The sequence below is a fragment of the Cornus florida genome, unplaced genomic scaffold (genome assembly GCF_030987335.1).
Source record: "Cornus florida cultivar Cherokee Brave unplaced genomic scaffold, ASM3098733v1 CherokeeBrave_3.0.0_Hap2_Chr07, whole genome shotgun sequence".
Classification (NCBI taxonomy): domain Eukaryota; kingdom Viridiplantae; phylum Streptophyta; class Magnoliopsida; order Cornales; family Cornaceae; genus Cornus; species Cornus florida.
Window position 1 is genome coordinate 51,626,601 of NW_026775577.1, and position 12,922 is coordinate 51,639,522.

Here is a 12,922-nt window from a genome sequence, read left to right on the forward strand (position 1 = left end):
AGCCAGAAAACTTTGCTTTTATCAGGAAGCGACTTCCTAATAGCTGAAAGATCATCACAAATATTTTTGAATTTTCGGATGTAATCTTGTAAGGTACCTTCAAGTCAGTGCAAGTTCTTAGTGAGTTGAAACTCCCTTTCTTGAGAGTCTTTATGCAAAAGCATTTTCTAGGGCTGTCCACACACTAGCTGAAATTTTGAGCCCTACAACAACGCCAAACACTTCTTTAGTCAGTGTTGCAGTCACCCATCCGCGTAAAAGGCGATCGGAATGCCTCCAATAGATGAATTCTTGATTCAGGACTTCCTTTGATCCCTCTGTGCCTTCTAGGACAGTTGTGAACTCTTTGGGCATAGGAATCTCTCCATCAAGAAATCCCTCTAAATTTTGACTTTCAATCAAAGCACTCATCTGTGTCTTCTACAACAGATAGTTAGAATGGTTCAGCTTTAATGAAATAAAATTTGCAACATTAAGTCCCACCGGATATGGATACTTTTTAGCTACTTCTGTTGGTGCAATAATACTTTGAAAAAGGAAAAGCAAAAGAGTGCACTGAAATATATATATAAATAAACATAAGGGTTATCGTTGTCTTTATCCTCCTACAGGTAGGATATTTATTTCACGACATGTGGTATTTGATGAGACCACCCTACCATTTGCAGACCAGCTTCTCTCTACAAGACATATCATGTGGAGGGGAAGTTAAGTGTCTTTTAAGAGGAGGCCCTACAATGTTCAACTAATATTAAAGAGTTGGCAACTAACACCATCTCTAATGTTGCAGGACAACCTACTGAAGAAAGGAATGTATCTTGTTGCTCAACCATTCAATTTACTGATCCAAGTACCATTAATGTTCAATTCATTGAACCCAATACTTCTAGTGGTGTTTCTCTGATTAATGTAATGTGGGATAATGATGCTCCAAGTTCATCCATACATCCAACTATACCCTTTTCAAAACTGTTTGAGAGTTTGTAGGAGGTCTTCTTTCAATAGTCTGATCCTCCGTGATTTATTTTTTATTTTTCATTTCAAACGCACAAAGGCCAAGTCATATGGCAATACAAAAGCAAAAAGCCAAGCCAGAAAAGGCATACAAATCATAAAGAAAAGTAATAAAATGGAAGACCAGGCTCTAGATCTGTGGAGAAAATAGAGCCAAAACTTTGTAATGGAACCACCATGAGAGAAACGCAGCAAACAGAAGTGACCCAAAAGTCAAGCTATCATCAAGGCAACAGCTCCAAAACTACAGCCACAAGGCACTCCGACATCCAAAACCCCGCACAAGTTGAGACAAAACCAAAACTGACCTAGATTTGAGATCTAGCCAGAGAAAAACAACAAATCCGCCTATGGGAGCCGAAAACGAACCAACCAGGAACATATCTAGCCGAACAAAAACAAAAAAAAGGGCATAAAAAAATACACCCACGGAGCGCACTTATTGAAACACACCGAGTTTATTGCAACCGTGGGAGGTAACTATCACCTCCCCACTCCCATGGAAGGGAGTAGGGAGGAACCAAGGGAAGGAGACGAACTGGGCAGCGATCCTCTGTGATTCACACTGCTGATTCCCCGAACATATAATAACATATTATATTCATGAACTTTCAGTCTATGTTTTTTTTTTTTTTTTTAATTAAAAATACTTAGTAATTATACTTTTATAAAAATAGTATAAATAAAAATAAACTCAATTGTGTAACATATTCACGAAAATTGGCTGGTTTGTGGTTGATTCGTCCGTACTGAAAAAATGATTGGTTTGTCCGAAATCGGTCGATTCAGCAGTAAATTTGTACCCACTTAAATATACCAAGGTTTTATGGGACCGGTTGTTCTAATTTCCGGTACGAACCGAGTGGATCCATGGGTTTGTCTTTCGAAGTAAACAAAGCTACAAAATTGATGTAACGTAGTTGGTGAGGTATGCAGACAGGGTACAAGAAAATTGTTAGATATCACATTTCATACAAAAATGTAAAGGTGAACATTTTCTTTTTTTCCCTATCTTTCATGAAGTGGCATCCTTTTATATTGGACTTGAATTCTAACAGTTTAGTATCACAACTGGAATTTAGTACATTGATTATATGGTGAAACACTTTTAAAAACAGGTAAAAAAAAATATAGAATTAATTATAATTTAATGTACTTTTTTTCAATCCATATTAATAAGATGACACTAATTATGTAGCCCTAAAAAAAATTGGAAAAAAAAAAAAAAACCGTTTAGGAAGAGTTTCATTTTCCTTAGGCAAAAGTCCAAAACTAAGTGAACACAATACTCCCTGTGGTATAAAAGTGAGCAAGTTAGTCCCTAAAGTTTTAAAAGTGAGCAACTTCTCCCCTTGCATTTCACCTCCGACCACTTTTCGTCCAATGTCATTGTGTGTTTACCAAATTACCACGTATAACTAACTTTAAAATAAAAAAATATAAAAGAAAAATATCTTAAATGCCCTTGATAATAAATTGAGGCATTACATGGCCTAAATTGACTTAAGCGTTGTAACTCTTTATGTGGACCTCTACCTAGTTTATGTGAACTCAGGCCGGATAGGTTTCGACTCCTTTTTTCTACAAAATTGGAGAATCGCGTCCATTAACTTTTTCTTCTGTATTTTTTTTTGGGTAATGCTTCCTCATTTGTATTCATGGCCCAGTTCAATAGAGAGCGAAAAGCCAAAAAATCATTCAGAGCACAAAACTAACCAGCAACTTATTAAAGTTTCAAGCAAATAAAATCATTGAAAACAATTTTAAGGTGAGGAATGAGGAAGGTTTTGAGGCCAAAAAGAAATTTACAATTCCACAATTCAAATAATATGTAAACGGACTTTGACTACATACCTTTGATGGTTGTATTATATTCTCAGCGATATCGTATTACATTACAAGCCATTTGATATAATCTAATTTTTAAAACTCTTCTAATAACTAGAAAAGACAGAAGTGAAAAAATAAACATGAACATATATATATGGTCCAACAATAATGTTTAAATGAACTAACTTTGGAGGGAAAGCATAGAGAGCATATGCAAATGAAAATGAAAATGAGAGCAAAAATAGGTTTGTTGGAACAAAGGAATACAAAAGTCTTTTTTATAGAAAGATGGGGTATAACCGTCATATTGGAGGGTACTTTCGGGATTAATAAAAAAAAATCAATCATATGCGTCACAACATGGAAAAAAAGTGGCCAGAGGTAAAATGTAAAGGGGCAAATTGTTCACTTTTATACCAGAGGGGGTATTGTACTCACTTGGTGACACTTCAGGTTTTTTTTTTTTTTTTTACACTTTTGCTTTTCCTTATGACCCTTTCCTTTAGGTGTAAAATTTTTAAATTTTTTTAACAATTATATTTTGATACTGTTTGGCATTAGAAAAGCTGGGTCGCCGGTTCCGATGGAACTGGATGGGCATGCCAGGAACTGCGCTTGTTCCAAAGAGAGATCCAAACAATATTCCAGAAGGAAGATTACGGGACCAGGCGACTGTGATAAGGTTTGGAATGAACACCTCAGGGTTTTTTCTGCCTTTGATAAAGAACTTCGGGATAGTTAACTGGCTAGGAAGAAACGAACTACTTGAGAAAGTAACTGACTAGAAAGTAAGATTATCTAATGAAAACTAAAGTGCAGGACTAAGACTAATCATATTAAAAGTGCATTGCAATGAAAATAAGAATTTGTATTGAAATGCGTAGTTGTGTTTGGCGTTGAGCAGGCTTTCTAAGTTATAATATCACGCCCTATTTATAGAATTTAGTAATGGTAACTTGCATGTAACCGTTTGCTTCCTAAGCTGACATGTGTCCTATGACTTTGAATATAACCGCTTGTAACCGCTTGCTTCCTTTGCTACCATGTGTCCCAAGACTTTCCACTGAAACGTCATAGTACCTTTCCATTGGAACCGCTCACTTCCTAGACTGTCATGTGTCCCATGACTTTGCATATAACCGCTCACTTCCTAGGATGTGTCCCATGACTTTGTATGTAACCGCTCACTTCCTAGGATGTGTCCCATGACTTTGCATGTAACCACTTGTAGCCATTTGCTTCCTTAGCTGCCATGTGTCCCAAGATTTTCCACTGGAATGTCGTTGTAACTTTCTATTAGAATCGACCAGCTTTTTAGGCTACCATGTCTCTTGTAACTTTGCATGTAACCGCTTGTAACCGCTCACTTCCTAGGATGCGTCCTACGACTTTGCATGTAACTACTTGTAACCACTCATTTTCTAGCCTGCCATGTGTCCCATGACTTTGTATGTAACCACTTGTAACTGCTTGCTTCTTTGGTTGCCATGTGTCTTAAGACTTTTCACTAGAATACCGTAGTACCTTTCCATTAAAATTGACCTGGGTAATCTTCAACTGGAAAGTGGAAAATAAGGGTGTAAACATTGCCCCCCCAAATTTGATGTGCCTGATATTCTTTGAAGAATTGTAAGGCATATCAAATTTTATATGTGAGTGAGAATTTTCCATGTGATATTCTAATTGAAATAACTAAAACTTTTCAGTTGGAATGTACCATTGGGTCGAAAACTTTAAGCAGTTATTTTAAACTAAAACGAAGATTTGAAGCCTCACGTCCAATTTCATTGCCCCCCGGGCTCTAGAGGTTTATGAAGAGGACGAATTTGTACATCTTCTATCCAAATACATAGTTGATTGGCCAAGTTTTGCCCTTCAAAAATCACAAGATGAGAATTTGAGACAAATAAAATAGTGGCATTTTTTTTCTAAAATTGGAAGAAAAATATTATAACCGTTATATTCTTCAAATGGAAGAATATATAAAGATTGTGAAGCATGTGCTATTTTCGAAGAAAAATCTGACTGTGGAAAATCTTCTTCTAATGGAAGAAGTGATAACGGCTTCCTATTGAAAGGTTTGTCGACCTTCCTTATGGCCAAGCCACAGTTTTACTGGGAGAAGTCAGCAAGTTGGCTTGTATTTTCTGGCTAACCTTTGGATAGGTTGGCCATTGGATGCCCCCCAAACACCACTGGAATTGGGTTTGGGTCTACCAAGGAATACTCCTCCAGCGAATTGGATTTACTCCTTGATCAGAAGGTTTCCTTGGAGGGCGTTCAATTTCAAATGCCATTAGAAAGGCCATAAGTGGCCTTGGTGGTGTGCTTGTAAGCTGCTGAATGTTCGAAAGTCGAACATTCTGTTGGACCTGAAATTGAACTTTCTAGATTGCTGCTGGTGGAGGGTTCTGCACCTCAGTTAGAACTTGCACCTGCGATGGAAGTGGTTATGCTACTGCAAGTTCTGCACCTCAGTTGGAACCTGCACCTGTTATAGAAGTGGTTGTGCTATTGCTGGTGGAAGGGTTTGCATCTTTGTTGGAACCTGCACCAGCGATGGAAGTGGTTGAACTACTGCCGGTGGAATCGACTTCACTGTTGCTGAAGGGTTCTACACCTTAGGTAGAACCTGCATCTGCGATGGAAGTGGTGGCGGAATCGACTTCACTATTGGCAGAATCGACTTCACTGCTAGTGGAATCGACACCATGGGTGGTGGTGGTTGCTAAGCTTGTGGAAGGGTTTTTACGCGTTATTGGCACCTTTGCCATTCCCGGATTCTTTCCTTGTATTCTCGAGAAAATTGCTCACGTTCTTCGGCAATCATTCGAAACATTCGGTGGAATTCATCACGGCATTCATTAATGTATGCCTGAAACGTATTAGCTTCTAGAACGACATGTGAACTTACATTAAAAAGTTCAATAGCCTGTTCCCTACAAATTTTGGCAAGATCTTAAAAAGATTTGTCGTGTTCCCTACAAATTTTCGGCAAAATCTTGAAAAGATTTTCCATGTCTTTCTCCTCCCGCCATGGAAACACTCCATTCAGAATGTCCTACCGGGTGTGCCACTATGTTTGGCCTAAAAAAAGTGGGTTCCGGTTCCGATGGAACCTAATGGGCATGCTAGCAACTGCAGTAGTTCCAAAGAGAGATCCAAACAATAGTTCAGAAGGAAGACTGCGGGATCAGGCGACTGTGATGAGGTCTGGAATGAACAGCTCGGGGTTCTTTTTGCCTTTGATAAAGGACTTTGGGATAGTTAACTGGCTAGGAAGAAACGAACTACTTAAGAAAGTAATTGACTGGAAAGTAAGATTATCTAATGAAAAGTAAAGTGTCATATTGAAAGTGCATTGCAATGAAAATAAGAATTTGTATTGAAATGCGTAGTTATGTTTGGCGTTGAGCAGGCTTTCTAAGTTATAATATCATGCCCTATTTATAGAATTTAGTAATGGTAGCTTGCATATAACCTCTTGCTTCCTAAGCTGACATGTGTCCCATGACTTTGCATGTAACCGCTTGCTTCCTTGGCTGCCATGTGTCTCAAGACTTTCCACTGAAACGTCGTAGTACCTTTCCATTGGAACCGCTCACTTCCTAGGCTGCCATGTGACCCATGACTTTGCATGTAACTGCTCACTTCCTAGGATGTGTCCCATGACTTTACATGTAACCGCTCACTTCCTAGGATGTGTCCCATGACTTTGCATGTAACCACTTGAAACCGTTTGCTTCCTTGGCTACCATGTGTCCCAAGATTTTCCACTGGAATGTCGTAGTACCTTTCCATTGGAATCGACCAGCTTCCTGGGCTGCCATGTGTCCCATGACTTTGCATGTAACCACTTGTAACCGCTCACTTCCTAGGATGCGTCCCACGACTTTGCATGTAACTACTTGTAACCACTCACTTTTTAGGTTGTCATGTGTCCCATGACTTTACATGTAACCACTTGTAACCGCTTGCTTCTTTGGCTGGCATGTGTCCTAAGACTTTCCATTAGAACACCGTAGTACCTTTCCATTGAAATCGACCTGAGTAATATTCAACTGGAAAATAAGGGTGTAAACAGATACCATGGTATTATTCTTGGAAAAATTACATTTTAATGTTCAAAATTTGTTAAAATTTTGTTTTGAAGTACTTGAGAAATACGTAATCAAAGTATGTTAGAAGTATCGAATATGTGTTACAAATAATAAAAATATATGTTCTAAAATTATGAATACATTTAGTAAGTATCGATAGCGAAAAAAAGGAATTTTTTTTTTTTTTTTTTTTTTTTCGCAAGCAAGAAAACATATTTATTGATTAGAATCAGAAATTACATCCAAACTAGCTTTATGCAAAACAAACTCTGGGAAATTATCATCCCATAAACATGTAATTTTCTCTTGTAAAGCATAAGCAGCAACTGCATGGGCAACCTCATTCCCTGCTCTAAGCGTATACACCAAATCAAAATTAGGTTGATGATGAAGCCATTCACTGATATCTTCTACTAGAGGGCTAAGGAATTTTTTTTTTCAAACGCTACTATTATGATTGATTTATTTTTTTTATGCTTTGCAAATTTCCTTCTATGTTTTATTATTATTATTTTTTCGATGAATAATTTTCTTCTATGGTTGAAGGGATGGGAAGGATTTTTTTTTTTTTTAATTAGCCCGGTATGGTTAAACGGCATGAACAAATTTTTCTTTTTTTTCTTCTTTTTGCCGAAATGAAGAGCAAGTAATATAGAAGAAAGCCTAGTGAAATATGTTTTATTTTAGTTTCCATTAAAAATATGTCTAGAATTGTCATTTCGGGTTAATAATATATAATGGTAATAGAAAAAAAAGAGTTGAGTTTCTTAAAATATAAAAAGAAAAAACTGATTAACTAAACTAATTGCCATAACAATAGATTCTAAAAGTTAGGATTAAACGCAAGTATAGTTCTTCTTACTCATTAGGAAACAGTCTATGAAGCATTGACACGGACACGGGTACGATACGACATGGATACGGTGACACGACAAATTTAAAAAAAATAGGATACGGACACGGCGGGGATACGCCTATAAAATTATATATATATATATATATATATATATATATTCAAAATATAATTACTAGAACCTTGCACTTTCATTTTCCTAATAACAAACAGGTATATATAAATACAAAATTGCAAATAAAACAACAACAAATAACAGGACCAATTTCAATAATTTCATCTCTATTATAAGTAAAACATAGACAAGACAAAATAGAAAATAAACGAAAAATAAAGTTGATCCAAATGATAAACGAAGATGTGCAGAAGAGACATAACTATAATGAGCTAAATATGTACATGAATAAACATATATACTTTCAGTATTTCACAAAGTCTTGTTCATGTAACTTAAAAAAAAAAAAAAAAAAAAAAAAAAAAAAAAAAAAAAAAAAATTGTCGGGTTCATGTAGAGAGATAATTGAAAAAGATGAAAGACTGAGAGAGGAAGTGAGAGAAAATAAATTTTCTGTGTAATACTCTGTTATTTGTAGCAGTTTTTTTATTTTTTCAAAATTTTACTTTTAAAATTAATAAATTACATTAGGTACCCCATTTATCTTTAAAAAAAAATTACAAAATATACCCCGCCGTATCCCCCGTCGTGTCTTGTCTTTTAAAAAAATTACAAAATATACCCCGCCGTGTCCCCCGCGTGTCCAAGCCGCATCCACCCCGTGTCCTTCGCGTGTCCGAGCCGTGTCCAATAAAAACTAATTTCTGGACACTTCACAGAAGTGTCGGACACGTGTTCGAGCCTTGGACATGGGGTGTCAGTGTTCGAAAAGTGTCCGACACTGGTACGGAACTCCTAAAAGGAGTGTCTATGCTTCATAAGAAATAGTTAAACAACACTATATATGTATATGTATATATATATATATATATATATATATATATATATATATATATATATCTTATTTTTTATGTGTGTAAGTTTTCTTGATGAGTTGTAACTATTGACCCATTTTAATAGGATATAAATTACGGACCAGGTGTATCAAAATCAAATAGGATTTTGCCTTTTACAGCAAATTTAGTGAAACTTAAATGGATATATAGATCATCTTACTTAGATGGCTGTGACCAAGCCCTTCTGTACCTCAAAAATGAACTTAAAAAAACTCAAATAGGTGGAAACTGAACCTAAAAAAATAAAGAAGATAAAATTGAATAAAAAATATATATAAAAGCAAAGAAACTTTAATAAAATGACCTTTGAAACTCGTTGTGGTAGATTTATGTTTGTTTTTTTGTTTTAAATTTAATCCAATTGTTATAGAAGTATGGGTGGGAAAGAAGTCATAGGAGAATGGGTGAAAATAATTGGTATAGAAATATGGGTGGACAGAGATTAAATAAAGAATACCAATAAATATAATTAGATTTTAAAAAATAAGATGTTTATAGACATTAAGTTAAGAGATATTTAAAATTTAAATAATAATTATAAAAAATACTAACTCTGTCCCATGGTATTCTACTATTCTATTTATGTATCAAATTAGTTGTCCACGGAGAAAAATCAAAGTAAATAAATGTCATTTTTTCACAATTACCCTTTACGTTTTCATTATTACCCCTACGTTTTCTCTGCCTTTAAGTTTTTTTGACCAAACTTGGTACTATTAATATATAAATATATATGATGGATTTATAATTTAAATATCCATGATTAAGGGACGATTGCTAAATTAACGCACTATCTCATAAGATTGAGATAGGTTCTACAGAGTACGATAAGGATTAAAGATTAAGATAGGTTCTACAGATTACGATAAGGATTAAAGATCATGATAAGGATTAAGTCTACAGATTACGAGAAGGTAACTCTACATGACATCCTGACCTAAGCCTTATAAAGAAGGCGGGCTAATAAACGTTTTGAGGTACGCAATAAACCCTAACTCAATTTCTTGATTTCTCTGGAGAGATTACTTCACACACTGACTTGTTCGTCGGAGCCTACTCCACCGGTAACACACCGGTGTTTGTAGGATCACCTTTTCTTCTCTCTGTTCAGGAAGTCAGATCAAATCCGGGTTGCACAGAATCCATCATCAACAGTTGGCGCCGTCTATGGGAACGATTTTAGTTCTCTAAGCAAAGAATGGTTTGATTGTAATCTGGTCTGGCTGCTGGTGAGGACAAAGCATTGCAGGCTTCTGATGAAGGGGACTCGACGGGGCAACCCCCCGTCGTCCCAAAAGATCAGGAACGCGTCGTAGCGTTGGAACAACTGGTGAACCAGTTATTCCAGCAAAATGCGATGATTCTGCAATGCTTAGCCGCCCCCAACGAGGAGAAAAACACTCAACAATGACTCTCGTAGGGTTAACAACGACGTTAAGCTTAGTCAAATAAGGGGTCAACAGAGGAGCCATCACCATCGGTCCCCTGAACAGAATACCAACAGGCTCCATGGAGATACTTCTAGTTATGTTAGTGACAAGACTGAGGACGCCACTCATTTCAATCTAAAGATGTAGGATCTAAAAGCTAAGGTTGACGATGTTATGCAAGCAATGAAAAGGAAAGGCCAAGCTGTGGTGAACGATATGGTGCAGAAGACCAACCTAGTTTTTAGCCCGGCTGTTATGAGTTGTCCTCTACCTAGCAAATTCAAGTTACCAACTCTTGAGAACTTTGATGGGACGCAGGACCCTCTCGACCATTTGGAGACCTACAAAGCTCTTATGTATTTGCAAGCCGTACCGGACGAGATTATATGCAGGGCTTTCCTTACCACACTAAAGGGTTGGGCTCGTCTCTGGTTCAATAAATTAAAGCAAGGCTCCATTGAAAACTTTGAAGAGTTGAGCAAACAATTCATAGGACACTTCATCGCTGGGCAGAAGCATAGGAGACCAGCAACACATTTACTGAATGTGAAGCAGTAGCAGGGAGAGCCTCTTCGTGATTACATAAGTCGTTTTAATACTGAAATGCTGCAAGTAGAAAAGGTGGACGACAAGGTTGCCCTCACAGCCTTTATGGGAGGACTACGAACTTCTAATTTCCTATTTTCCTTATCAAAAGAAGCCCCTACGAGCATGACAGAGTTAATAGTTAGAGCGCGAAAGCACATGAACGGTGAGAATGCAATGAATGCATGAAAAAACAAAGATGGTGAAGATAAGAGGTCGGATAAGAAGAGGCTAGCACCTAGTACTGGGGAGGAAAGGGAATCGAAGTACAAAAAATTCTCAAACAGCCAGGCTGATAGATTGTCTCGCTGTCCAGTGAGCCCAGGCAGGTATAATAACTATACCCCCCTAAATACATCTGTAGAGCAAGTCTTTCTGCAGATTCAAGATGATGCATCATTGAAATGGCCGCCAAAGCTAAAAGCTGATCCAACAAAGAGGTCTCAAAATAAATATTGTAGGTTCCACCGAGACCATGGACATAACACAGAAGATTATTTCGACCTCAAAAACCAGATCGAGAACCTTGTTCGTAAAGGTTATTTACGCAAATTCACAACTGGGAATGGAAAAGGAGGCTCCAACCTAGCCCGAGAGGGTCCAGATGATTGACCTCCTCAACACCAACCAATGGGTGAGATCAGAGTTATATCGGGTGGCTTTACTGGTGGTGGGGAGACGAGTTCGGCTCGGAGGGCTCATGCGAGGAGAATTCAGAGTATTTCAGAGGTGAATAAAGTTAGAGCGACAAGTCCTCCAACAAAATTACCACGAGTTGAGAAGCCGGTCATAACCTTTTCTGAAGAAGATGACAAGGGAATTCACTAGCCCTATAATAACCCTCTGGTAGTTTCCATGGTCGTCATTAATTTCACTATTCATCGAATACTGATAGATAATGGTAGCTTGGCTGACATACTATTTCTTGGGGTGTACGACAAATTGAAAATCGGCCGAGAGAAGCTCCGACCCATGAAGTCACCACTGGTGGGATTTTCAGGCGACAAAGTATATCCACTGGGGGCAGTTACCCTTCCAGTCACTGCAGGTGCCAATCCAAAGCAGGTTACTGTAATGGTGGACTTTGTAGTGGTGGACTGCCCATCATCATACAATATTATCCTGGGAAGGACAACATTGAATGCCATGAAAGCAATCACTTCCACTTACCATCTCCTGCTGCGTTTCCCAACTGAATATGGTATGGGAGAGCTAAGAGGGGACCAAACAATGGCTCAACAATGTTAGGTCGCCTCGCTCAGAAAAACAAAATCACAAGAGGCACTTACGATTGAAGAACTGGAAGGGAGAGATAGGCCAGACGTTCATAGAGCGGAACCTATCGAGGCGCTAGAAGAGGTCATTCTTGGTGATGGTGAGGCCGAGAAGAAAGTGAGTATAGGGTCTTTACTCCCCCAGGTATCAAAGATGAACTTACTCAATTCCTCGGGAAGAATCGAGATGTATTTGCATGGGCGCATGAAGACATGCCGGGTATAGACCCCACTATCATGGAGCACCACCTAAATGTAAATCCTAACTTCAAAACTGTCAGACAAAAGAGGAGGACTTTCGCTCCAGAAAGGAATTAGGCTATATCAGAAGAAGTGGAAAAGCTCTTAAAAGCTGACTTTATTCAAGAGGTGTACTACCCCGATTGGCTGGCAAATGTGGTCCTAGTGAAGAAAGCAAATGGAAAGTGGAGGCTATGTGTGGATTTCACTGACCTTAACAAAGCTTGCCCGAAGGACAACTTTCCTCTCCCAAGAATCGATATGCTCATTGAGGGGATGGCTGGACACGAACTACTAAGTTTCATGGATGCATATTCTAGATACAACCAGATATCTATGTACACCTCAGATAGAGAAAAAAATAGCCTTCATCACTGATAGAGGTTTGTACTGTTACAAAGTAATGCCTTTTGGGCTCAAGAACGCTGGTGCAACATACTAAAGGCTAGTGAATGCAATGTTTAAACACCAAATTGGTAGAAACATGGAGGTATATGTTGATGACATGTTGGTGAAAAGCCTAAAAGCTGAAGACCATTTGATAGACCTGCAGGAGACCTTCGAGGTACTTAGGAGGCATAAGAT

General features: G+C 37.8%; 1 protein-coding gene across 1 annotated transcript; it reads left to right on the plus strand.

Annotated features, from left to right (window-relative positions):
* The first annotated feature begins 11,678 nt into the window (after positions 1-11,678).
* On the plus strand, positions 11,679-12,715 carry LOC132266209 (uncharacterized). The gene is made up of 3 exons (XM_059767061.1): positions 11,679-12,024; positions 12,121-12,317; positions 12,416-12,715. Exons 1-3 carry the CDS (start codon positions 11,679-11,681, stop codon positions 12,713-12,715), a joined length of 843 nt encoding a protein of 280 aa, XP_059623044.1.
* Positions 12,716-12,922: the final 207 nt, after the last annotated feature.